The 25,051-nt window shown below is 70.8% G+C and overlaps 1 protein-coding gene across 1 annotated transcript; it reads left to right on the top strand.

The window, feature by feature from the left end:
- VARS2 (valyl-tRNA synthetase 2, mitochondrial) lies at positions 1-24,984 on the top strand. Its single transcript, XM_058285516.2, has 43 exons — positions 1-154; positions 685-827; positions 1,083-1,187; positions 1,497-1,628; positions 1,811-1,907; positions 1,998-2,086; positions 2,251-2,362; positions 2,476-2,544; positions 2,725-2,808; positions 2,987-3,119; positions 4,364-4,494; positions 7,210-7,257; positions 7,346-7,424; positions 7,648-7,811; positions 7,989-8,309; positions 9,070-9,151; positions 9,254-9,354; positions 9,535-9,656; positions 9,746-9,812; positions 9,905-10,002; positions 12,335-12,416; positions 12,503-12,622; positions 12,953-13,064; positions 14,961-15,049; positions 15,838-15,928; positions 16,064-16,191; positions 17,294-17,397; positions 17,483-17,564; positions 17,712-17,788; positions 17,857-17,932; positions 18,164-18,269; positions 18,718-18,788; positions 18,876-19,001; positions 19,226-19,330; positions 19,538-19,606; positions 19,713-19,791; positions 19,961-20,088; positions 20,167-20,319; positions 20,827-21,030; positions 22,295-22,406; positions 23,449-23,624; positions 23,743-23,871; positions 23,946-24,984. The coding sequence occupies exons 2-43, from the start codon at positions 688-690 to the stop codon at positions 24,039-24,041; spliced, it is 4,689 nt and encodes a 1,562-aa protein (XP_058141499.1). The 5' UTR covers positions 1-154; positions 685-687; the 3' UTR covers positions 24,042-24,984.
- Positions 24,985-25,051: the final 67 nt, after the last annotated feature.

The raw sequence follows: 25,051 nt of genomic DNA on the forward strand, positions 1-25,051 counted from the left end.
CTCCCGGCTCTGCACGCCTTCGCCTCTGAACCCGCCCCGCTCCGCCGGCCTTCCTCCGCTCCTCAGCTTGTTCCCGTTATCGTTTCCCGATCCCCAGGAGCCAGCTCCGCTCAGGCGCCGCTCGAGACTCGGCGTGCACGGGGGGATCGGCGGGGTGAGCGGGCCCGGGAGGCGGGGCTGGAGGAAGGGCTAGGGGGCCGGAGCGCGCTCGGAGCGAGCGGGGTGGGGGAGACCTGGGGAGCGGGAAGTGGAATTCGACGTGGGAGCCGTGGAGGGGAGGTGGTGCTGTGCGGAGCTGGCTAAGAACTGGGATGCGGGAGGACTGGCAGATCCGCAGCTCTTAGGCTGATGTAGCCAGGAGCGGGGAAGGGGAGAGGACCGGGCTCCCGCTGCTCAGCTAAAGGTTAGACGAGTCACTGAGACGCAAAATGGCTTTGCAGGTCTGGGCCAGTTGCTTCTGTCCCCTGGACACTGGGAGAAGACTGGAGTTGAGGCAGAAGTGGGGTGGGGGTAGGCAAGAGGGGAGGTCGATCAGGGTTGGGAGTGACTCCAGGAGATGAGGGACATGGAAGAGGGAGCCACAGAAAAGAGGGGCCGTTTGGGGCTGGGGTGGGATTGCGCCGCGGAGGGTGAGGGCTGACACTCGCGCGGGGGGGTTGCGCTCCCCACACTTGCCTCTCTCAGGTGATGGAGAGCACCCCCTCGAGGGGCGGGCTGAACCGAGCACACCTCCAGTGCCGCAACCTGCAGGAGTTCTTGGGGGGCTTGAGCCCAGGGGTGCTGGACCGCTTGTATGGGCACCCTGCCACCTGTCTGGCTGTCTTCAGGTGAGGACCCTCTTCATGGCAGGACCGTGTTTGGGAAACGTAACGGGGGCCTGCAGACTGGAGTAAGTGGCCGTGGGCAGAACTCGGGGGGGGGGGGTAGGAGAGGAGGCCAAGCAGGGGGAGTTTGTGGGGGCAGGACTGGTGAGGGTGTGTGTGGGGTGGGGTGTGTGTGAAACCGGACGTCTGGGAGGCTTTTGGAGGCAGTTATAGAGGAAAGTCGGCTTCTGACGCTGACGTTGCCCTCCGATCTCGAAGGGAGCTGCCGTCTCTGGCTAAGAACTGGGTGATGCGGATGCTCTTCCTGGAGCAGCCTCTGCCACAAGCCGCCGTAGCCCTGTGGGTGAAGAAAGAATTTAGCAAGTGAGTTTCTACTGCACTTCCAACCAGACAGACGTTCCTTAACGGCGGTATTCCCCCAACTGCTGATTCTCGGATAACCCCCAGGAAATATTAGCGGATACACCACAAAACTCGTAGTTAAGTTTGGGAAACTCTGCATATGGAATTTTCCCTCTCAGGGAGTCGTGATCGATACAGGCTCTGATGAGGCTTGCAGTAAAGAAATATGTCTTAAGAAGACACCGATTGCACTCTGTTCCCAGAACCATCGGTTCAGGAGGGCAGGCACGGAGGCCTCTGCCGCCCCGCTCCCCTCTGCTTCTGTTCCAGGGCGCAGGAGGAGAGTACGGGGCTGCTGAGCGGCCTCCGGATCTGGCACACCCAGCTGCTCCCTGGCGGTCTGCAGGGCCTGACCCTGAACCCCGTTTTCCGCCAGAACCTCCGCATTGCCCTGCTGGGTGGGTATGTCACTCGCATCTCCTCCCAGTCTAGGCCGGGGACCCGCAGAGCCCACCGCTGGAGGCCGAGCTCCTGGGCCAGGGTCTGTGGCTGTGTGGTGTGGGAAGTGCCCCCAGTCGTGGCCGCGGGGTGAGGGTGGAAAGGGGGCAGGGGTGGCCCCTCACTTGCGCGCGTCCCGGCCGCAGGGGCAAAGCCTGGTCTGACGACACGAGTCAGCTGGGACCGGACAAGCACGCCCGGGACGTGCCCTCCCTGGACAAGTACGCGGAGGAGCGATGGGAGGTGAGGACCTGGGCGTCTGGTCTCAGCTCAGCCCCCACCGGCCCGGGGTCCTGACGGGCGCCGGCCTCTCCGTTCTCTTCTGTGGTGCAGGTGGTCCTGCACTTCATGGTGGGCTCCCCCAGCGCGGCCGTGAGCCAGGACCTGGCTCAGCTCCTCAGCCAGGCGGGGCTCATGAAGAGGTGAGGGGGCAGGGGGCAGCTGCCGGCCTGGGCCCCTCTGTGGGCCCTGCTGAGCCGGGTGGGGCGGGTCAGGACTGGAGGGAGAGCTGGGTCGAGGGAGGCAGAGGCGCCAGGAGCACACGAGCGAGCGAGGAGGGGGCAGCCTCTGGTCCCTCTGTCCCCAGTCCTGAGCCTGGAGAGCCGCCCTGCATCACGTCCGCTGGCTTCCAGTTCCTGCTGCTGGACACCCCTGCCCAGCTCTGGTACTTCATGCTGCAGTACCTGCAGACAGCCCAGGTGAGGCCTGCGGGACGGGGCCAGCCGCTCGCTGTTGCCAGCAGCGCCCCGCCGAGAGCCCGGCCTGATCTGCTTTCCTCTTCCCTCTCGCTGTGCCCCTGCCCCTTCCCTAGAGCCGGGGCATGGATCTAGTGGAGATTCTCTCCTTCCTCTTCCAGCTCAGCTTCTCCACGCTGGGCAAGGTAAGCAGGGAGCCGAGGCTGGGGCTGGGGTGGGCGGACAGCCGACAGGGAGAGGCTGGCGCAGCAGAGCGGAAGCTGACGGTTCAGGCTGGGCCGAGATGGCGAGGTGGAAACGGGCCTCTGGGGTCGGGGAGGGAGGACGGGGTGTGTTTTGGACCCGCTGCCCCCTTTCCTCCCCAGGATTACTCTGTGGAAGGGATGAGCGATTCCCTGTTGAACTTTCTGCAGCATCTGCGGGAGTTCGGGCTTGTTTTCCAGAGGAAGGTACAAGCACCCGGACGTCGGCTTCTCGAGGGAGTGTGTGGTGGTGTCCTGGCCTTTAAAAGGCAGGGGCGACAGGAAGTGGTTGTAGGACCGAGGACTTGGGGGTCGAGGTTCCGGTCAGGCAGGTGCAGGGAGTGACCCCTGAGCCAGGCCCGCCTCCCCCCTTTTGTCGCTCCAGAGGAAGTCCCGGCGGTACTACCCCACGCGCCTGGCCATCAATCTCTCGTCAGGCGTCTCCGGGGCGGGGGGCACGGTGCACCAGCCAGGTTTCATCGTCGTGGAGACCAACTACCGACTGTACGCCTACACGGGTGAGCTGGAAGGGGCTCCCGGGAGAGCGGGCGGGGGTGGCGGGGGTGCCCACCTCGTTGTGCTCGCCCAGCACGGCGTGTGCTGAGCCCCCTGGCACTCCTTCCCCCTGGAGGGGGGGCTGCAGCAGTCCGGGCAGGGCGAGCCCCCTCACAGGGACAGCGGGCGGGGGTGCCCGCTCCACTGCGCTCGCCCAGCACGGCGTGTGCCGAGCCCCCCAGCACTCCAGTGGCTGGAGCAGTCCAGGCAGGGCGAGCCCCCTCACCGGGACAGCGGGTGGGGGTGCCCGCTTCACTCCGCTCGCCCAGCACGGCGTGTGCCGAGCCCCCCGGCACTCCTTCCCCCTGGAGGGGGGGCTGCAGCAGTCCAGGCAGGGCGAGCCCCCTCACAGGGACAGCGGGTGGGAGTGCCCGCTCCACTGCGCTCGCCCAGCACGGCGTGTGCCGAGCCCCCCGGCACTCCAGTGGCTGGAGCAGTCCAGGCAGGGCGAGCCCCCTCACAGGGACAGCGGGTGGGGGTGCCCACTTCGCTCTGCTCGCCCAGCACGGCGTGTGCCGAGCCCCCCGGCACTCCTTCCCCCTGGAGGGGGGGGCTGGAGCAGTCCGGGCAGGGCGAGCCCCCTCACAGGGACAGCGGGCGGGGGTGCCCGCTCCACTGCGCTCGCCCAGCACGGCGTGTGCCGAGCCCCCCGGCACTCCTTCCCCCTGGAGGGGGGGCTGCAGCAGTCCAGGCAGGGCGAGCCCCCTCACAGGGACAGCGGGCGGGGGTGCCCGCTTCACTCCGCTCGCCCAGCACGGCGTGTGCCGAGCCCCCCGGCACTCCTTCCCCCTGGAGGGGGGGCTGGAGCAGTCCAGGCAGGGCGAGCCCCCTCACAGGGACAGCGGGTGGGGGTGCCCGCTTCACTCCGCTCGCCCAGCACGGTGTGTGCCGAGCCCCCCGGCACTCCTTCCCCCTGGAGGGGGGGCTGGAGCAGTCCAGGCAGGGCGAGCCCCCTCACAGGGACAGCGGGCGGGGGTGCCCGCTTCGCTCTGCTCGCCCAGCACGGCGTGTGCCGAGCCCCCGCCCTCCAGTGGCTGGAGCAGTCCAGGCAGGGCGAGCCCCCTCACAGGGACAGCGGGCGGGGGTGGCAGGGGTGCCCGCTCCGCTCTGCTCGCCCAGCGTGGCGTGTGCCGAGCCCCCAGGCACTCCAGTGGCTGGAGCAGCCTGGGCAGGGCGAGCCCCTCACCTGCGCGCGTCTCGGGAGCAGAGTCGGAGCTGCAGATCGCCCTCATCGCCCTCTTCTCGGAGATGCTCTACCGCTTCCCCAACATGGTGGTGGCGCAGGTGACACGGGAGAGCGTGCAGCAGGCCATCGCCAGCGGCATCACGGCGCAGCAGGTGCCCTGCCTGGGGTGGGGCGGAGCGTGGGCAGCGTGGCTGAGCCTGGGCTGCGCTTGGGCTGCTCCGGGAGGGTGGGGGCGAGTTGCCCCCTGACCACCGGGCACGCGGGAGGCCAGGGCTCTGAGTGAGAGTAGGCAGGCCTTGAGAGGGAGCGTGCAGGGAGGAGCACGCGCAGGGAGGAGGGGGTGTGCTCAGGGAGGAGGAGGTGCGTGCAGGGAGGAGGCCTCGCCCTGGGTGAGAGCAGGCAGGCCTTGAGAGGGAGCACATGCAGGGAGGAGGCAGCGTGCACAGGGAGGAGGGAGCACATGCAGGGAGGAGCACGTGCAGGGAGGAGGGAGTGCCTGCACGGAGGAGGGGGCACGCGCAGGGAGGAGGCCTGGGCCCTGGGTGAGAGCAGGCAGGCCTTGAGAGGGAGCACATGCAGGGAGGAGGCAGCGTGCACAGGGAGGAGGGAGCACATGCAGGGAGGAGCAGGTGCAGGGAGGAGGGAGTGCCTGCACGGAGGAGGGGGCGCGCGCAGGGAGGAGTACGCGCAGAGAGGAGGGAGTGCCCACAGGGAGGAGGGGGATGCACAGGGAGGAGGGAGCGTGTGCAGGGAGGAGGGAGTGCCTGCAGGGAGGAGGGAGCACGCGAAGGGAGGAAGGAGTGCCCGCAGGGAGGAGGGGGCGTGCGCAGGGAGGAGGGAATGCCTGCAGGGAGGAGGGGGCGCGCGCAGGGAGGAGCACGCGAAGGGAGGAAGGAGTGCCCGCGGGGAGGAGGGGGCGCGCGCAGAGAGGAGGCCTGGGCTCTGGGTGAAAGGCAGGCCTTGAGAGGGAGCACGTGCAGGGAGGAGGCAGCGCGTGCAGGGAGGAGGGAGCACACACAGGAGGGATGAGCAGTTGCAGGGAGGAGGGAGCACGTGCAGGGACGAGGGAGCGCGCGCAGGAGGGATGAACACGTGCAGGGAGGAGGGAGCGTGCGCAGGGAGGAGGCCTCGCCCTGGGTGAAAGCAGGCAGGCCTTGAGAGGGAGCACGTGCAGGGAGGAGGCAGCGTGCACAGGGAGGAGGGAGCACATGCAGGGAGGAGCACGTGCAGGGAGGAGGGAGTGCCTGCACGGAGGAGGGGGCACGCGCAGGGAGGAGGCCTGGGCCCTGGGTGAGAGCAGGCAGGCCTTGAGAGGGAGCACATGCAGGGAGGAGGCAGCGTGCACAGGGAGGAGGGAGCACATGCAGGGAGGAGCAGGTGCAGGGAGGAGGGAGTGCCTGCACGGAGGAGGGGGCGCGCGCAGGGAGGAGTACGCGCAGAGAGGAGGGAGTGCCCACAGGGAGGAGGGGGATGCACAGGGAGGAGGGAGCGTGTGCAGGGAGGAGGGAGTGCCTGCAGGGAGGAGGGAGCACGCGAAGGGAGGAAGGAGTGCCCGCAGGGAGGAGGGGGCGTGCGCAGGGAGGAGGGAATGCCTGCAGGGAGGAGGGGGCGCGCGCAGGGAGGAGCACGCGAAGGGAGGAAGGAGTGCCCGCGGGGAGGAGGGGGCGCGCGCAGAGAGGAGGCCTGGGCTCTGGGTGAAAGGCAGGCCTTGAGAGGGAGCACGTGCAGGGAGGAGGCAGCGCGTGCAGGGAGGAGGGAGCACACACAGGAGGGATGAGCACTTGCAGGGAGGAGGGAGCACGTGCAGGGACGAGGGAGCGCGCGCAGGAGGGATGAACACGTGCAGGGAGGAGGGAGCGTGCGCAGGGAGGAGGCCTCGCCCTGGGTGAGAGCAGGCAGGCCTTGAGAGGGAGCACGTGCAGGGAGGAGGCAGCGTGCGCAGGGAGGAGGCCTGGGTGCTGGGTGAGAGCAGGCAGGTCTTGAGAGGGAGCACGTGCAGGGAGGAGGCAGCGTGCGCACGGAGGGAGCACACACGAGGGATGAGCATGTGCAGGGAGGAGGGAGCACGCGCAGGGACGAGGGACCGCGCGCGCAGGAGGGATGAACACGTGCAGGGAGGAGGGAGCGTGCGCAGGGAGGAGGCCTGGGGCCCTGGGTGAGAGCAGGCAGGCCTTGAGAGGGAGCACGTGCAGGGAGGAGGCAGCGTGCACAGGGAGGAGGCCTGGGTGCTGGGTGAGAGCAGGCAGGTCTTGAGAGGGAGCACGTGCAGGGAGGAGGCAGCGTGCGCACGGAGGAGGGAGCACACATGAGGGATGAGCATGTGCAGGGAGGAGGGAGCACGCGCAGGGACGAGGGAGCGCGCACAGAGGAGGGATGAACACGTGCAGGGAGGAGGGAGCGTGCGCAGGGAGGAGGCCTGGGCCCTGGGTGAGAGCAGGCAGGCCTTGAGAGGGAGCACGTGCAGGGAGGAGGCAGCGCGCGCAGGGAGGAGGCTTGGGCTCTGCCAGCCTGTGAAAGCCAGGCCTGCTGGCTCTGCGTCTCAGTTTCCTCATCTGGAAAATGAGTCAGGACAGTCCCACCTCGTGGGGCTGTTGGGATAAAAGGAAAGCACTTAGCTCGGAGCCTGCCATGCAGCAGGTGCTCCAAAAGTAAGAGCTGCTGCTGTTTTAAAGAAAGAAAATCAAGCAAGACTGCAAGAGGCAGACAAGACAGAGGGGACAGCAGAGTGCCCAGGACAGCACGTGGGGCAGCGGCCCGGCAGGGACGGGTGGAGTTGGCGGCACTGGTGCCCGGGGCGTCCTGAGCTTTTAAGAGCCAGCGGGGCCCCAGCATGCTCCTGCCGCCTGCCTACTTGGCTGTTTCCCTAGATCATCCATTTCCTGCGGACGAGGGCGCACCCCGTGATGCTCAAGCAGGTACGCTGCCAGGGTGTCCGAGGCGGGCAGCGAGCGGAGGGCCGTGCGGGGCGCGTTCCTGAAGCTGCCGGCCCCTTCACCCCCGCAGACCCCCGTGCTGCCCCCCACCATCACGGACCAGATTCGGCTGTGGGAGCTGGAGAGGGACAGGCTCCGGTTCACCGAGGGTGAGGGTCCCCTGCCGGCCCGAGGAAGGACAGCGCAGCCTCATGAGCGGCGCCCCTTGCTCACGCCTTCTGGGGCGGGGGCTGCCTGTTTCCGGGACCACGAGTGGGATCTCCCGGAGGCTGTGCCCGCCTGCGCCTGGGGGGCAGCGGTTCTGAGCTGGGGGGGCCGCGCGCGCGGGTCCAGCCTCAGGCGCCTCTCCCCTGTCCCCTGTCCCCTGAGCAGGCGTCCTGTACAACCAGTTCCTGTCGCAGGTGGACTTCGAGCTGCTGCTGGCCCACGCGCAGCTGGGCGTGCTCGTGTGCGAGAACGCGGCCAAGCGGCTCATGGTGGTCACCCCGGCGGGGCACGGCGACGTCAAGCGCTTCTGGAAGCGGCAGAAGCACAGCGCCTGAGCGGGGGCGGGCGGGCTGCGGGAATAAAGCTGTGCGAGGAACGCGCCCTGCTCTCTGCTCCGCGGCGCCGTGGGGGGCTGCGCATGCGCCGCGCGGGCCCCGCCCCCAGGCGCGCGCGCCGCGGCCACGTTCCGGGGTCGGAGGGTGCCGGCGCCCCAGCCTGCGGGTGAGCGCGGGGCGGCCCGGGCTGGGGAGGGGGCGGGGGGGTCGGCGCCGGAGCCGCCCGGGGTCCCGGAGGGGCTGCGCGGAGCCCCGGGCTCACCGCCCGCGCCAACAGCTCCTCAGGCGCTCGCGATGCCCCGCCTGCTCCTGGCTTCTCTCCGGCCGCCGCGCTGGGGGCCGCGGCCACCGTGGGGCGCCCCCGGGCCGAGCCCCCTCTCGACCCTGCCCGAGCCGCACGGGCCCGTCTCCCGGCGGAACCGAGAAGCAAAACGGAAGCGCCTGCGGGAACGGCGGGCGGCGCTGGAGGCCCGGACGGCCGGGCAGGGCGAGGTGAGCGCCGCCGCGCAGCCGAGCCCGAGGAAGCCGGGCGCCGGGGAGCGGGGACGCGGGGGCCAGGCATGTGCCTAGGAACTGTGGGGCGCCGGGCCGGCATGTGGCCGGGGAGCGTGGGGCGCACGGGGCGGGGAAGGGGCCGGGCAGGGCGAGGTGAGCGCCGCCGCGCAGCCGAGCCCGAGGAAGCCGGGCGCCGGGGAGCGGGGACGCGGGGGCCAGGCATGTGCCTAGGAACTGTGGGGCGCCGGGCTGGCATGTGGTCGGGGAGCGTGGGGCGCACGGGGCGGGGAAGGGGCCGGGCAGGGGCCGGGCAGGGCGAGGTGAGCGCCGCCGCGCAGCCGAGCCCGAGGAAGCCGGGCGCCGGGGAGCGGGGACGCGGGGGCCAGGCATGTGCCTAGGAACTGTGGGGCGCCGGGCCGGCATGTGGCCGGGGAGCGTGGGGCGCACGGGGCGGGGAAGGGGCCGGGCAGGGGCCGGGCAGGGGCGTGGGGCGCCGGGGCCGGACCTGTGGCAGGGGGGCGGGGCCGGGCAGTGGCCGGGTGTACGGAGGGCCGGGGCGGGGCAGGTGGCCGGGGAGCGTGGGACACGGGGGCCAGGCATGTGCCTAGGAACTGTGGGGTGCCGGGCCGGCATGTGGCCGGGGAGCGTGGGGCGCCGGGGCCAGACGTGAGGCCTGGGAGCGGGGGGCGGGGCCGGGCAGGTGCCGAGTGTGGGGGGGGGGTGCGCGCGAGTCGCAGGCCGCCCTGCCTCTCCCCAGCCCCCTGCGGAATGCGGCAAGGCCTGGACGCCCCAGGAGGTAGTGTTGTACGAGACCCCCACGCAGCCCGGGGCGAAGAAAGGTAAGGCGGGCCGAGGGCTTTGGGCCGCCTGTCTGCCGCCGTTGCGCCCGCGGGCACGCGGGGCAGGGCCGCGTCGCGAGTGGCTCTCCTCTGCCTCCACAGATGTGTCCGGGCCCCTGCCCCCGGCGTACAGCCCCCGGTACGTGGAGGCCGCCTGGTACCCCTGGTGGGAGCGAGAGGGCTTCTTCAAGCCGGAGTACCAGGTGGGCGTCGGTGGGCCGGGCGGGCGGAGCCCCCAGAGCCCGCCAGGAAGGGGCGCTCCCCGTCTGCCCCCCCCCAGGCTGCCCCGACCCCGCCGCCTGGCCCGGCAGCTCCCCCCGGGCGCCAGGGGGCGCTGCCGGCCACGAGGCGTCCCGTCCTCTCCGCCTTTGGTCCGTCTCCAGGCCCGGCTGCCGCAGGCCACCGGGGAGACCTTCTCCATGTGCATCCCGCCCCCCAACGTCACCGGCTCCCTGCACGTTGGCCACGCGCTCACGGTGGCCGTACAGGACGCCCTTGTGCGCTGGTGAGGGCAGGGCCGCTGAGTTCCTGCGGGCGCGCCCACGCGGGAAGGCCGGGGCGCCGGGCGGGTATCCACACGGGGGTCTCTCGCAGGCACCGGATGCGGGGCGATCAGGTGCTGTGGGTGCCCGGCTCCGACCACGCGGGCATCGCCACGCAAGTACGTCTTCCGCTCTTTTTGCTTTTCTTGGATAAGAGATTTCCTCCAAAGTGACCTGGTTGTTTCTTCACTTGCCTTGAATTCTGCCCTAGGTTGTGGTTGAAAAGCAGCTGTGGAAGGAGCGGGGAGTGAGGCGATACGAGCTCAGCCGGGAGGACTTCCTTAGGGAGGTGTGGAAGTGGAAGGAGGAGTAAGTGGGGCGGGAGGACTTCCTAGGGGGTGTGGGGGGGGAGTGGGGCGGAGGACTTCCTAGGGGGTGTGGAGGAGTGGGGCGGGAGGACTTCCTAGAAGGTGTGTGGGGGGAGTAAGTGGGGCGGGAGGACTTCCTAGGGGGTGTGTGGGGGGAGGAGTGGGGCGGGAGGACTTCCTAGGGGGTGTGTGGGGGGGAGGAGTGGGGCGGGAGGACTTCCTAGGGGGTGTGTGTGGGGAGGAGTGGGGCGGGAGGACTTCCTAGGGGGTGTGTGGGGGGGAGGAGTGGGGTGGGAGGACTTCCTAGGGGGTGTGGAGGGGAGGAGTGGGGCGGGAGGATTTCCTAGGGGGTGTGGGGGGAGTAAGTGGGGCGGGAGGACTTCCTAGGGGGTGTGTGGGGGGAGGAGTGGGGTGGGAGGACTTCCTAGGGGGTGTGTGGGGGGAGGAGTGGGGCGGGAGGACTTCCTAGGGGGTGTGTGGGGGGAGGAGTGGGGTGGGAGGACTTCCTAGGGGGTGTGTGGGGGGAGGAGTGGGGCGGGAGGACTTCCTAGGGGGTGTGTGGGGGGAGGAGTGGGGCGGGAGGACTTCCTAGGGGGTGTGTGGGGGGAAGTGGGGGGGAGTAGTGGGGGGGTGGGAGGACTTCCTAGGGGGTGTGGGGGGAGGAGGAATAAGTGGGGTGGGAAGACTTCCTAGGGGGTGTGGGGGAGGAGTGGGGCAGGAGGACTTCCTAGGGGGTGTGGGAGGAGGAGTAAATGGGGTGGGAGGACGTCCTAGGGGGTGTGTGGGGGGAGGAGTGGGGCGGGAGGACTTCCTAGGGGGGGTGTGGGGGGAGGAGTGGGGGGTGGGAGGACTTCCTAGGGAGTATGGGAGGGGAGTGGGGCGGGAGGGCTTCCTAGGGGGTGTGGAGGGGAGGAGTGGGGTGGGAGGGCTTCCTAGGGGGTGTGGGGGGCAGAGGAGTAAGTGGGGTGGGAGGGCTTCCTAGGGGGTGTGGGGGGGCAGAGGAGTAAGTGGGGTGGGAGGGCTTCCTAGGGGGTGTGGGGGGGCAGAGGAGTAAGTGGGGTGGGAGAGCTTCCTAGGGGGTGTGGGGGGGCAGAGGAGTAAGTGGGGTGGGAGGGCTTCCTAGGGGGTGTGGGGGGGCAGAGGAGTAAGTGGGGTGGGAGGACTTCCTAGGGGGTGTGGGGGGGGAGTGGGGCGGGAGGACTTCCTAGGGGGTGTGGAGGGGAGGAGTGGGGCGGGAGGACTTCCTAGGGTGTGTGTGTGGGGGAATGGGGCGGGAGGACTTCCTAGGTGGTGTGGGGGGGGAGTGGGGCCGGAAGACTTCCTAGGGGGTGGGGGGGAGTAAGTGGGGTGGGAGAACTTCCTAGGGGGTGTGGGGGAGGAGTGGGGCAGGAGGACTTCCTAGGGGGTGTGTGGGGGGGAGTGGGGTGGGAGGACTTCCTAGGGGGTGTGGGGGGGAGTGGGGTGGGAGGACTTCCTAGGGGGTGTGGGGGGGAGTGGGGTGGGAGGACTTCCTAGGGGGTGTGGGGGGGAGTGGGGTGGGAGGACTTCCTAGGGGGTGTGGGGGGGAGTGGGGTGGGAGGACTTCCTTGGGCAGGGTGGAGGAGGGAGAGGAGCAGGAGGACTTGGGCTAGCAGCGGCTTCTGGTCTTTGCTCAGCTTCTTTCCTTCCTAACTTGAGGTCCTCGATCCTCCCGCCTCCAGCCCTCACCTAAGCTCTAGCTCTTAGCACTTGCTGGGTTTCCCAGATATTCCAAGCGTGTGCCTGTTTGTGTGTATGCACGTGTGTGTATGTTTGTACGTAGATACAGGTACCTACATGGAGATGCACGCACACGGAGACAGGCGTAGACGCACACCTATCTATAGACACGCGTGTACGCGTAGGTGCACTTTCTCTGTTGTGCTTTCTCTTTTGCTTCTGCTTTTCCCATTTTCTCTCACCTGGGTTTTATCATCTCTCCCACTTACCTAGTCCCACCTTCCCTCTGTTGAAATCGTTCCCATTCTTACAGTTCTGCCATCAAATGCCACCTTCTCCGAGAAGCTCCGTGGGTTTCTCGCAGACTGCCCGCCCCCTCCTCTGTAGCCAGGAAACCTTGCGCTGTTTTGTCGCAGGCCCAGGCTAGGTCTTGGGTCTCTGCTGTCCTCCGCAGCTGGACCCGCGCAAAACCGCTTTTGTTTCCATCCTGGGCCTGCCCCCCAGCCCGCCCGGGGCCTCTGCCCAGCCCTGGCCGCCCAGCTCTGGCCTCCCCACCCACCTGGGCTCTCTTCCCGGCCCTGGCCGCCCAGCCCGTCTGGGGCCTGCTTGCTGACGAGAATTCTTTCTGGGCACAGGAAAGGGGGAGAGATCTGCGAGCAGCTCCGCGCCCTGGGCGCCTCCTTGGACTGGGACCGCGAGCGTTTCACCATGGACGCTGTGAGCGCGACGCCCCGGTCCCGGGGAGCGGGAGGCCTGGGGGGGAGGGCGCGAGGGCCCTGGGTGTGGACGTGCGGCTGTTGCAGGGCTCCTCGGTGGCCGTGACGGAAGCCTTCGTGCGCCTGCACCAGGCAGGGCTCCTGTACCGGGACCGGCAGCTCGTCAGCTGGTCGTGTGCGCTGCGGTCCGCCATCTCAGACGTCGAGGTGCGTGGGGGGGCAGCGGGGTTTTGCAGGGAGTGGAGGGGGGCTCGGGCTCAACGCTGGGGCCGGCCGCGTGACACCTGCCTCTTGGTGCCTCAGTTTCCTCAACCCACGAGTTAGGAAAATGCTGACGCCGCGGGGGTGTCAAGGGCTCAGCACGGCCTCTGGCAGCGTCTAAACGCCCACTGTAACCCTCGCTGCACGGTGATGGGTGAGGGAGAAGGGGCAGCTCCAGACCTCCGTGGGGCTCTGAGGGGACGTGGAGGGCGGCCAGGGTGGAAGCGGGAGTGGGGGTGGAGGGCTGCTCCCTGACCCGGCTGCCCGCACCTGTAGGTGGAGAGCCGGCCCCTGCCCGGCCGCACGGAGCTCCAGCCGCCTGGCTGCCCCGCGCCGGTGTCCTTTGGCCTCCTCGTCTCTGTTGCCTTCCCCGTGGATGGCGAGCCTGGTGAGTGGCCGTTTCCTCGGGCGCCCGCCCTTCGTCTCCGTGACCTGGTGGACGGGCACACGCTGCCCCTGCAGCGGCCGTACTCTTGGGCTCTTAGCCCGCCCTGGGGGCCATGACCAAGGAGCTCGGGCGGCCATCCGGGGCTCGGTCGGTTCTGAAGCGTGAGCTGAGCGGGCCTGACCCAGAGGAGCAGAGGAGCCGCAGGGGCCGGTCGTCTCAGGAGGGCTGGGGGCCCCTGTGTCCTCGGGTCCCAAGCAGGGGCTGGTCATCTTAGGAGGGCTGGTGGGCCCCTGTGTCCTCGGGTCCCAAGCAGGGGCCAGTCGTTCTCAGGACAGCTGGGGGCCCCCATGTCCTCGGGTCTCTGGCAGGGGCTGGTCGTTCTCAGGAGGGCTGGGGGCCCCCGTGTCCTCGGGTCCCAAGCAGGGGCTGGTCATCTCAGGAGGGCTGGGGGTCCCCGTGTCCTGGGCAGGGGCCAGTCATCTCAGGAGGGCTGGGGGCCCCCATGTCCTTGGGTCCCCAGCAGGGGCTGGTCGTTCTCAGGAGGGCTGGGGGCCCCCGTGTCCTCGGGTCCCCAGCAGGGGCTGGACGTTCTCAGGAGGGCTGGGGGCCCCCGTGTCCTCGCATCCCGAGCAGGGGCTGGTCGTCTCTGGAGGGCTGGGGGCCCTCGGGTCCCGAGCAGGGGCTGGTTCAGCCTCTTCATGAAGCTCCTTTGGGAGTGAGCGTGCATGTGCACGGCTGCAGGCTCTAAGCTGTGTGTGTGTGTGCAATAACAGCACTAAGCCGTGTGCACATGTGTGCACATGGGTGACAGGTGGCTCTAAGCCATGTACGTGTGTGCGCAGTAGTAGCACTAAGCCATGTGCACACATGCACACATGGGCGACAGGTGGCTCTAAGCCATGTACATGTGTGTGTGCAGTAGCAGCTCTAAGCCATGTGTACACGTGTGCACATGGGCAACAGGTGGCTCTAAGCTGTGTACATGTGTGCATGTGTATGTGTGCAGTAGCAGCTCTAAGCACATGGGTGACAGGTCGCTCTAAGCTGTGCATGTGTAGTAGCAGCTCTAAGCCACGTGCACACGTGTGCACATGGGCGACAGGTGGCTCTAAGCCGTGTACATGTGTGCACGTGTGTGTGTGCAATAGCGGCTCTAAGCCATGTGCACACGGGGGACAGGTGGCTCTAAGCCGTGTGCATGTGTGCGTGTGTGCAGTAACGGCTCTAAGCCATGTGCACACATGCGCACGTGGGCGACAGGTGGCTCTAAGCCGTGCACATGTGTGCATGTGTGCAGTAGCAGCTCTAAGCCATGTGCACACGGGTGACAGGTGGCTCTAAGCTGTGTGCACGTGAGTGTGTGCAGTAGCAGCTCTAAGCCGTGTGCACATGGGTGACAGGCGGCTCTAAGCCGTGTGCACATGGGCGACAGGCGGCTCTAAGCCGTGTGCGTGTGTGCGTGTGTGCAGTAGCAGCTCTAAGCACATGGGTGACAGGCGGCTCTGAGTCGTGTGCACACGGGGGACAGGTGGCTCTAAGCCGTGTGCATGTGTGCGTATGTGCAGTAACGGCTCTAAGCCATGTGCACACATGCGCACGTGGGCGACAGGTGGCTCTAAGCTCTGTACACGTGTGCATGTGTGCAGTAGCAGCTCTAAGCCATGTGCACACGGGTGACAGGTGGCTCTAAGCTGTGTGCACGTGTGTGTGTGCAGTAGCAGCTCTGAGCCGTGTGCACATGGGCGGCAGGCGGCTCTAAGCCGTGTGCACATGGGCGACAGGCGGCTGTAAGCCGTGTGCATGTGTGCACGTGCGTGTGTGCAGTGGCAGCTCTAAGCTGTGTGCACGGGCGTGTGCACGTGGGCCATGGCTCCCAGCGTGGTCTTTTGTTTTCAGAAGCGGAGGTCGTGGTAGGGACCACGAGGCCAGAGACACTGCCTGGAGACGTGGCGGTGGCCGTCCACCCCGACGACTCTCGATACACTGTAAGCACCTGGGCCTCACCTCCCTTCCTTCCTCTGGGACCGTGGCCCCTTCTCCGACGTCTCCCATTCCTGGGAGTTCTGCTCTCAGCTCAGCTCTGGGGGCTGATTCCATCCCCTGCTCTCCTTGATATCACAGTTTCTCTAGTTGAGGCTTTGATGACCTGTGGCCCGTGGGCAAATGCAGCCCACCGCACGCGTTCCTCAGGCACCACCTGTGCCGGCCGTGCCTGCCGCTGCCGTGGAGGCAGACCAGAGCCATGGCGGCAGGCCAGAGCCATGGAGGCAGGCCAGGGCCACGGTGGCAGGCCAGGGCCACGGCGGCAGGCCAGGGCCACGGAGGCAGGCCAGGGCCACGGCGGCAGGCCAGGGCCACGGAGGCAGGCCAGGGCCACGGAGGCAGACCAGGGCCATGGCAACAGGCCAGGGCCACGGCGGCAGGCCAGGTCCATGGTGGCAGGCTAGAGCCATGGCAGAAGACCAGGGCGACTGCGACAGACTAGAGCCACCGTGGCAGACTAGAGCCATGATGGCAGGCTAGTGCCACAGTGACAGGACTGTGGCAGCAGACTAGAGCCACGGTAGAAGACTAGTGCCACGGCAGTAGACCAGAGCCACAGTGGCAGGGCCGGGGCCGTGGGACAGTTTGCCTCTAGCTGCAGAGCCTGAAACGCACGCCCTCTGGCCCTCCAAGAATCCGCCGACCCCGCTGCGGTTCTCTGTGACCTGGCGTCACCCTCACTCCTGGGGGTCTCGGGCCCCGGCCCACGCGCTTGTCCCTGACCCCCCAGCACCTACACGGGCGGCGGCTGCGTCACCCCTTGACCGGGCGGCTTCTCCCCCTCATCACAGACTCTACTGTTGAGCCACACGTGGGCACGGGTGAGTGCAGGGGAGGGGGCGGGCGGAAGAGGGGGAGCCTGAGCGAGCAGGGCGGGGGGCATAGACTGGGGGGGGCAGCGTGAGGCCCTGAGAGCCGCCCCCGGGGCCGAGTGCTCACGGCAGCTCTGTCCCCAGGGGCAGTGAAGGTGACCCCGGCCCACAGTCCTGCGGATGCCGAGATGGGAGCCCGGCACGGTCTGAGCCCCCTGAGTGTCATCGCCGAGGACGGGACCCTGACGGCGCTGTGCGGGCCCTGGCTGCAGGTGGGGGCCTGGCTGCAGGGGGCCTGGCTGCAGGTGGGGGCCTGGCTGCAGGGGGCCTGGCTGCAGGGGGGGGGCCTGGCTGCAGGGGGGGCCTGACTGTGGGGGGGGGGCCTGGCTGCAGGGGGCCTGGCTGCAGGGGGGGGCCTGGCTGCAGGGGGCCTGGCTGCAGGGGGGGGCCTGGCTGCAGGGGGGGCCCTGGCTGCAGGTGGGGCCTGGCTGCAGGGGGCCTGGCTGCAGGGGGGGGCTGGCTGCAGGGGGGGCCTGACTGCAGGGGGGGGGGCCTGGCTGCAGGGGGCCTGGCTGCAGGGGGGGGCCTGGCTGCAGGGGGCCTGGCTGCAGGGGGGGTCCTGGCTGCAGGGGGCCTGGCTGCAGGGGGGGGCCTGGCTGCAGGGGGCCTGGCTGCAGGGGGGCGGCCAGACTGCAGGGGGGCCCTGGCTGCAGGGGTCCTGGCTGCAGGGGGGGGGCCCTGGCTGCAGGGGTCCTGGCTGCAGGGGGCGGTCTGGCTGCAGCGGGGGGGGCCTGGCTTCAGGGGGGGGCCTGGCTGCCGGGGGGGGCCTGGCTGCAGGGGGGTGGCCAGACTGCAGGGGGGTGGCCAGACTGCAGGGGGGGACCTGGCTGCAGGGTGGGGCCTGGCTGCCGGGGGGGGGCTGGCTGGTGGGGGGGGGGCCCTGGCTGGCGGGGGGGCCTGGCTGGCGGGGGGGGCCTGGCTGGCGGGGGGGGGGCCTGGCTGGCGGGGGGGGTCCTGGCTGGCGGGGGGGGGCCTGGCTGCGGGGGGGGGCTGGCTGCCGGGGGGGGGTGCCTGGCTGCAGGGGGGGCGCCTGGCTGCAGGGGGGCTGGCTGCAGGGGGGGGCCTGGCTGCAGGTGGGGCCCTGGCTGCAGGGGAGGGGCCTGGCTGCAGCGGGGGGGGGGCCTGGCTGCAGGGGGGGGCCCTGGCTACAAGTGGGGCCCTGGCTGCAGGGGGGTGCCTGGCTGAAGGGGGGCTGCGCTGTCCCTAGGGCCCTGACGGTGCTGTGCAGGGCCTGGCTGCAGGGGGCGCCGCGCCGCCCTCGGGGACCAGTGGCCGCGCCCCAGAGCCTCTGACCTGGTGCTGCTGCCCCCGCAGGGCCTCCACCGCTTTGTGGCACGGGAGAAGATCCTGTCGGCGCTGAGCGAGAGGGGGCTGCTCCGGGGCCTGCAGGACCACCCCATGGTGCTGCCCCTCTGCAGGTGAGCCCTCGGGCCGGGGCTGCCGGCGGGCGGGTGGGCGGGGGGCACGAGGCCCGGTGCCAGGGCTCACTGCACCGTCCCCCAGCCGCTCCGGCGACGTGGTGGAGCACCTGCTGAAGAGCCAGTGGTTCGTCCGCTGCCGGGAGATGGGGGCGCGAGCCGCCCAGGTGAGGCGCGGGCAGGCGGGCAGGTGGAAGGGCCTGGGCGGGCCTGGGGGCTCCGAGGGGGGGCTGCGGGACTGTTCCCGAAGGCCAAGCCTGCTGCGGCGCTGAGGGGCTGTGCTGGCTCTGCCTGGCGTCCCTCTTTCCCCCCAGGCCGTGGAGTCGGGGGCCCTGGAGCTCCACCCGCCCTTCCACCGCAAGAACTGGCAGCACTGGTTTTCCCACATTGGGTAAGGCGAGGGGCGCCCGCGGGGCGGGGGTCCTGCCAGGCGGAGAAGCCACTCGTGTCCCTCGGCAGGGACTGGTGCGTCTCCCGGCAGCTGTGGTGGGGCCATCGCATCCCCGCCTACCTGGTGGCAGAGGACGGCGCCCAGGTTCGCAGGAGGGGCTGGCGGGGGCGCGGGCGCGGGCGCGGTGGGGGTGGGCGTGGTGTGGCGGGGTCGCGGGTGTGGGCGTGGCGCGGGCATGGGCGCGGCGGAGGTGCGTGGCCTGGGCCCTCGGCCTTGCTCGTGGCCACGTGGCTTACCGCCGTGTTCCAAGCTTGCTGAGCCTGCAGGGCTGGGGGCCGCGGCGGTCACGGTCACCGCCCTCCCATCCTCTTTCAGGGCGACAAGGAAGACCTCTGGGTGGTCGGGAGGTCGGAGGCCGAGGCCAGAGAGGTGGCTGCAGGGCTGACGGGGCAGCCGGGGGCCACGCTGACCCTGGAGAGGGGTGAGTGGGGCTGGGCGGGCAGGCAGCGGTGGATGCCTGGGCGCAGTGCTGCCTCGCCTGCTCTGCCGCTGACCCTGGAGAGGGGTGAGTGGGGCTAGGCTGGGCGGGTGGGCGGGTGGGCGGCGGTGGAGGCCTGGGCGCAGCGCTGCCTCGCCCGCTCTGCTGCTGGCCCTGGAGAGGGGTGAGTGGGGCTAGGCTGGGCGGGTGGGGCGGGTGGGCGGCGGTGGAGGCCTGGGCGCAGCGCTGCCTCGCCCGCTCTGCTGCTGGCCCTGGAGAGGGGTGACTGGGGCTAGGCCGGGCGGGCGGGCGGTGGTGGAGGCCTGGGCGCAGTGCTGCCTCGCCCGCTCTGCCGCTGGCCCTGGAGAGGGGTGAGTGGGGCTAGGCCGGGCGGGCGGGCAGGTGGTGGTGGAGGCCTGGGCGCAGCGCTGCCTCGCCTGCTCTGCCGCAGACCCCGACGTGCTGGACACGTGGTTCTCATCGGCCCTGTTCCCCTTCTCCGCCCTGGGCTGGCCCCGAGAGGTGAGGCGGGTGGAGAGCGGGACGCTGAGGGCGGGGTGCGCGCAGACCCCAGGGAGGGTCGGGCTGGCCTGCTCCGCTTCCTCCTAGACCCCCGACCTGGCTCGCTTCTACCCCCTGTCCCTCCTGGAGACGGGCAGCGACCTGCTGCTGTTCTGGGTGGGCCGCATGGTCATGCTGGGCCCCCAGCTCACCGGGCAGCTGCCCTTCAGCAAGGTACGGCCCCGCCCCGCCCCAGCTCTTGGCTCCGCCCCTGCCCTTCCCGTCCCCATAACCTCGGCCCCACCCCCTGCCCCAGCCCGCAGCCCCGCCTCCAGCCCCCAGAGCCTGAGCCCCGCCCCCGGCCCGCCCCCACCTTCCCGAGGGCCCCAGCCCCGCCCCCGCCTCCCTTTTCCCAAGAGCGGGAAAGGTCGCCTCCATCTCACCGCCCCCCTGCCCAGGTGCTGCTCCACTCCATGGTCCGGGACGGGCAGGGCCGCAAGATGAGCAAGTCTCTGGGGAACGTGCTGGACCCGCGGGACGTCATCAGAGGGGCGGGGCTGCAGGTCAGGGATGGGGGACCGGCAGGGCCAGGTGGGTGGGGCTGCAGGTCAGGGATGGGGGGCAGGGGCGGCAGGGCTGCAGGTCAGGGGAGGGGGCCGGCAGGGGCCGGTGGGCAGGGCTGTAGCTGGGCGGTGGATGGCCGCGGGGCAGGGCTGCAGGGGAGGGCCTGGAGGAGCAGGCGCGAGCCAGGGAGTCCTGTCCTTCTCCAGGGGCTGCAGGAGAAGCTGCGAGACGGCACCTTGGACCCCGCAGAGCTGGCCACGGCAGCCGCAGCCCAGGTGGGTGGCTGTGCCCAGTCCCAGCGCTGGCTCCCGTGCGGTGCAGGCCCCTGCCGGGTGCCCCTTCCAGCCCCTGCACACTGCCCCTCTCCCCCCACTGCTGCAGAGAAAGGACTTCCCTCACGGGATCCCCGAGTGCGGCACGGACGCCCTGAGGTTCACGCTGTGCTCCCACGGGGCCCTGGGTAAGTGCCGGGAGGGGCTCCGGGCGGGGGGCTCCGGGTGGTGGGTTCTGGGCTGGGGGCTCTGGGAGGGGCTCCGGCTGGTGGGCTCTGGGCGGGAGGCTCCGGGGGGGCGGAGCACGCCCGGGCGTCCCGGCACCACTGCCCACCGCCCACGCCGCTCTCCCCGCAGCGGGCGACCTGCACCTGTCTGTCCCCGAGGTCCTCAGCGCGCGGCATTTCTGCAACAAGGTCTGGAACGCCGTGCGCTTCGTGCTGCGCGCCCTGGGGGAGGGCTTCGTGCCCCAGCCCGCGGGCGAGGTGAGGCAGGGAGGGGCCTGCGGGAGCCAGGGCTGTGGGGCGGGCCGTGCCGCCCCCACTGAGCCCCCCCACCCGCAGCTGTGCCCCCCGTCGCCCGTGGACGCCTGGGTCCTGAGCCGCCTGGCGCTGGCCGCGCTGGACTGCGAGAGGGGCTTCGTCGCCCGCGAGCTGCCGCTCGTCACCCACGCCCTGCGCCACTTCTGGGTGCACAGCTTCTGTGACGTGTACCTGGTGCGTGCTGCCGCCCACTGTCCTCTGCCGCCCCTCGCCGTCCCCGGGTGCCCCTCGCCATCCCCTGCCGCCCCCCACTGTCCCCTGCCCTGGGTGCCTGGCGGGGGCGAGGAGGCGTGGTGGGCACGTGGGGGGGGGGCTGACTTGGACCCTCGCAGGCTGGGACCACAAGCACCTGGGAGCGGGGCCTGGAGGCCGGTCTCCGACCCTGGGGCGCAGCCAGGCATCTGCTCGCGGGTGGGGGGCTTGCTGCCCGGTTGGGTGGGGGCTCGCCGCGGGGTGGGGGTCCCTGAGGGTCTGCCCTCGGCGTCCCCCAGACGTACAGCCTCGCCTTCCTCTCTGCACCCCGTGCCTCTGGGTCACCTCGTTCTTGCCTGACGCCCCCCTGCGCGCCGCGGCCCTGGCATGGTGGGGGTGGGCTGCCCGGCGCTGCTCTCTCTCTCGAGCTGCCCCTCTCAGGACCCCGGGGAGGCCCGTGCTGACCCTGGCTCCCCCACGGCCCCCCAGGAGGCGGTGAAGCCCGCGCTGGCACGCTCTCCGCGTCCCCCGGGGGCCCCCCAGGTGCTGTTCTCCTGCGCCGACCTCGGCCTGCGCCTCCTTGCCCCGCTCATGCCCTTCCTGGCTGAGGAGCTCTGGCAGCGGCTGCCCTGGCCGGGCGGCCCCCCTGCGCCCAGCGTCGCCGTGGCCCCCTACCCCAGGGCTTGCAGCCTGGTGAGTCCACGCAGACGTGCTGCGGGGCGGGGTCTGCGGCTGGTTGTTGACGACAGCGGGTGGAGGTTACCCCTGCCTGGGAGGACAGGCGGGGTCGCGGCGGTCGGGCCGGGCCCCCAGCTCTGCTGCTCACGCTGCTGACACCCACCCACTGACCACCAGTGCCTCGGCCTCCCCTAAGCTAGTCACGGCTACTGGGCAGGCCGTGGTCCTGGGGGTCAGCTGGGGGTGGGGACGGTCACTGGGCAGGCCGTGGTGCTGGGGGTGGGGATGGTCACTGGGCAGTCCGTGGTCCTGGGGTCAGCTGGGGGTGGGGACGGTCACTGGGCAGGCCGTGGTCCTGGGGTCAGCTGGGGGTGGGGACGGTCACTGGGCAGGCCGTGGTCCTGGGTCAGCTGGGGGTGGGGACGGTCACTGGGCAGGCCGTGGTCCTGGGTCAGCTGGGGGTGGGGACGGTCACTGGGCAGGCCGTGGTGCTGGGGTCAGCTGGGGGTGGGGACGGTCACTGGGCAGGCCGTGGTGCTGGGGGTGGGGACGGTCACTGGGCAGTCCGTGGTCCTGGGGTCAGCTGGGGGTGGGGACGGTCACTGGGCAGGCCATGGTCCTGGGGTCAGCTGGGGGTGGGGACGGTCACTGGGCAGTCCGTGGTCCTGGGGTCAGCTGGGGTGGGGACGGTCACTGGGCAGGCCGTGGTCCTGGGTCAGCTGGGGGTGGGGACGGTCACTGGGCAGGCCGTGGTGCTGGGGGTGGGGACGGTCACTGGGCAGGCCGTGGTCCTGGGGTCAGCTGGGGGTGGGGACGGTCACTGGGCAGGCCGTGGTCCTGGGTCAGCTGGGGGTGGGGAACGGTCACTGGGCAGGCCGTGGTCCTGGGGTCAGCTGGTGGGCAGAGGCGGTCGCTGGGCAGGCCGTGGTCCTGGGGGCCAGCCACTTAGCGAGGCGACAAGGTGTCCCGATCCCCTCGGGCAGGTGTGAGCCTTAGTAACTTCAGGAGCGTCGGCCACGGCATTGTTTTAAGGCGTAAATCTTAAGAGTCGTTCGGGATTTGTGAAGTCTGAGTAGGGGCGTTTAAGTTCCTGTGTGTCCTTGCTCGTTTGCTGCCTTCGCCCAGTGGCTAATCAGGTGCCCGCCTCTGGTCACCTGAACTCTTAATGGACCCCGTTTTTCCCGTGTCCCGTGCTGGGTGGAGGGCGCGGGTGCCCAAGGAGCTGGCGTGGGCACTGCAGCTCGGAGGCCCACCGCCCCCCCCCCCCGGCCCCCCCCAGGAGCACTGGCGCCAGCCGGAGCTGGAGCGGCGCTTCTCCCGCGTGCAGGAGGCCGCGCAGGCGCTGAGGGCTCTGCGCGCCACGTTCCAGCTCACCAAGGCGCGGCCCCGAGGTGAGGGTCCCCGGGAGGGGGGCGCCCCGAGGCAAGGGTCCCCGGGAGGGGGGCGCCCCGAGGTGAGGGTCCCCAGGAGGGGCCTGCCCCGAGGTGAGGGTCCCTGGGAGGGGGGCGCCCCGAGGTGAGCATCCTGCGGGAGGGGGGCGCCCCAAGGCGAGGGTCCCCGGGAGGGGCCTGCCCCGAGGTGAGGGTCCCTGGGAGGGGGGCGCCCCGAGGTGAGGGTCCCCGGGAGGGGGGCTGCCCTGAGGTGAGGGTCCCCAGGAGGGGGCTGCCCTGAGGTGAGCATCCTGCGGGAGGGGGGCGCCCCAAGGCGAGGGTCCCCGGGAGGGGCCTGCCCCGAGGTGAGGGTCCCTGGGAGGGGGGCGCCCCGAGGTGAGGGTCCCCGGGAGGGGGGCTGCCCTGAGGTGAGGGTCCCCAGGAGGGGGCTGCCCTGAGGTGAGCATCCTGCGGGAGGGGGGCGCCCCAAGGCGAGGGTTCCCGGGAGGGGACTGCCCTGAGGTGAGGGTCCTGCGGGAGGGGGCGCCCCGAGGCGAGGGTCCCCGGGAGGGGCCTGCCCCGAGGCGAGGGTCCCCGGGAGGGGGGCGCCCCGAGGTGAGGGTCCCCGGGAGGGGGGCTGCCCTGAGGTGAGGGTCCTGCGGGAGGGGGCGCCCCGAGGCGAGGGTCCCCAGGAGGGGGCTGCCCTGAGGTGAGCATCCTGCGGGAGGGGGGCGCCCCAAGGCGAGGGTCCCCGGGAGGGGACTGCCCTGAGGTGAGCATCCTGTGGGAGGGGGCGCCCCGAGGTGAGGGTCCCCGGGAGGGGGGCGCCCCGAGGTGAGGGTCCCTGGGAGGGGAGCTGCCCTGAGGTGAGCGTCCTGCGGAAGGAGGGAGCCCCAAGGGGAGGGTCCTGCGGGAGGGGGCGCCCCCGAGGTGAGCTTCCTGCAGGAGGCGAACGTCCCGTGGGAGGAGGTGCAGGGGGGCGCCCCAAGGCGCTGGTCCCATGGGAGGGGGCTGCCCCGCGGAGCAGGGCCTGGCCCGGCCTGACGGCCCCCGCCCCGCCCAGTGCTGCTGCAGAGCCTGGAGCCCGGCGCGCTGGCGCCCCTCGAGGACTTCCTGGAGGCCCTGGGCACCCTGAGCCGCTGCAGGGACGTGGGCCTCCTGCCCGCAGGCACGGCCGCCCCCTCCGGCTGGGTGCGGGCCCCACTCAGCGACTCTCTCCAGGTCCACATGGAGCTGCAGGTGGGCAGAGGGGAGGGGGGTGGGGGAAGGGGTGGGCAGTGAAGGGGGGCGGCTGTGGGGGGCGGGGCTCTGAAGTGGGTGGGCTGCGCTCCCAGCCTTCCCTCCCTGCCCCTCCCAGGGCCTGGTGGACCCCCAGGCCCAGCTCCCTGTCCTGGCCGCCCGAAGACGCAAGTTGCAGAAGCAGCTCGAGGGCCTGAGGGCCCGGAGCCCCTCAGAGGGGGCGGCGGAGACCCCGCGGCAGCAGAGGGTGAGGCCTGGCCCGGGGGCGGCGCCGGGGCGGCTGGGCGGTGGGCCTGCCTCACCTCCCGCTCTCCCGTCCAGCTCGCTGCCCTCCAGGCGGAGCTGCGGAAGCTGGACGAGGCGGCTGCGTTCCTCCAGCAGCTGGCGGGCGGCGCCCCCGCGGCCTCCGAGCACTAGCCCGCCCCCCGCCGGTTCCCTCTGAGGACGCACGGGTGGACTCGCCAGCCACCAGGGTGGGCGGCACCTGCAGACCGCTGGGTCGCCTCCTCCCGCACGGCGGAAGCCGACACCCTGGTTGATGTGACCCGGGCGTCCTCGAGCTGCCCCTCCCTGTCCCGGCCTCGGCCGTTCAGCAACGGGGCCCAGCGGCCAGTGAGGTCGAGGGCACATCCACCTGTCCTTCCACCACCGTCTTCCCCACTTCCTGGTGCCGCCCTGAGAGCTTTGTGCGGACAGGAGGGGCTGCCCTCGGCTCCACCTGGATGGAGGGGCTGCCCTCGGCTCCGCCTGGACGGGGGGGCTGCCCTCGGCTCCGCCTGGACGGGGGGCTGCCCTCGGCTCCGCCTGGACGGGGGGCTGCCCTCGGCTCCGCCTGGACGGGGGGCTGCCCTCGGCTTCACCTGGAGGGGGTGTTCTGGATGGGGTGGGCGCAGGTGCAGCCGCCTTGTTCTGCCTCTTTGCGGCCGGCTGCAGGCCCCTGGCCCCTGGTCGCTCCCGCCCACTCCCCTCGCCTCGTCCCGTGCAGCGCCCACCCCGGCATCGCGGCAGCCGGTTTACGGGGCCTGTCGGTCCTCTGTGGTCCAAGGCACAAGGCCGGCTGCGCTCAGCCTGGTGGGTTGGAGCTGCGTCCTGGAGCTGGGGACGGAACTGGAACTCTGCCGCCCACCGCAGCACCTGTAACCACTACGGCTGTGAAGGGCGCTTAGGCCGGCAGTGTCCCTGCCGCTGCGCTCGAGAGGTGGACACGCCAGGGGCCGCGGCCCTGTCATCCCGCTTTGATGCCTTTCCAGAGCTTTCCAGCCCTGGGCCAGGCCTGCGGCAGCACCCCGAGGGGGGCGGAGAGCGTGGGCGGCCCTTTCCTTGTTCTTGCTCCCCGTTCAACGAGCAGTTCTTGAGCGCCGACTGTGTGCTTTGCTCTTCTGGACACCTGGATTCACAAGTGAACGAAACAGACGAAGCTCACTAAC

Source organism: Dasypus novemcinctus, chromosome 22, assembly GCF_030445035.2.
Source record: "Dasypus novemcinctus isolate mDasNov1 chromosome 22, mDasNov1.1.hap2, whole genome shotgun sequence".
Lineage (NCBI taxonomy): Eukaryota > Metazoa > Chordata > Mammalia > Cingulata > Dasypodidae > Dasypus > Dasypus novemcinctus.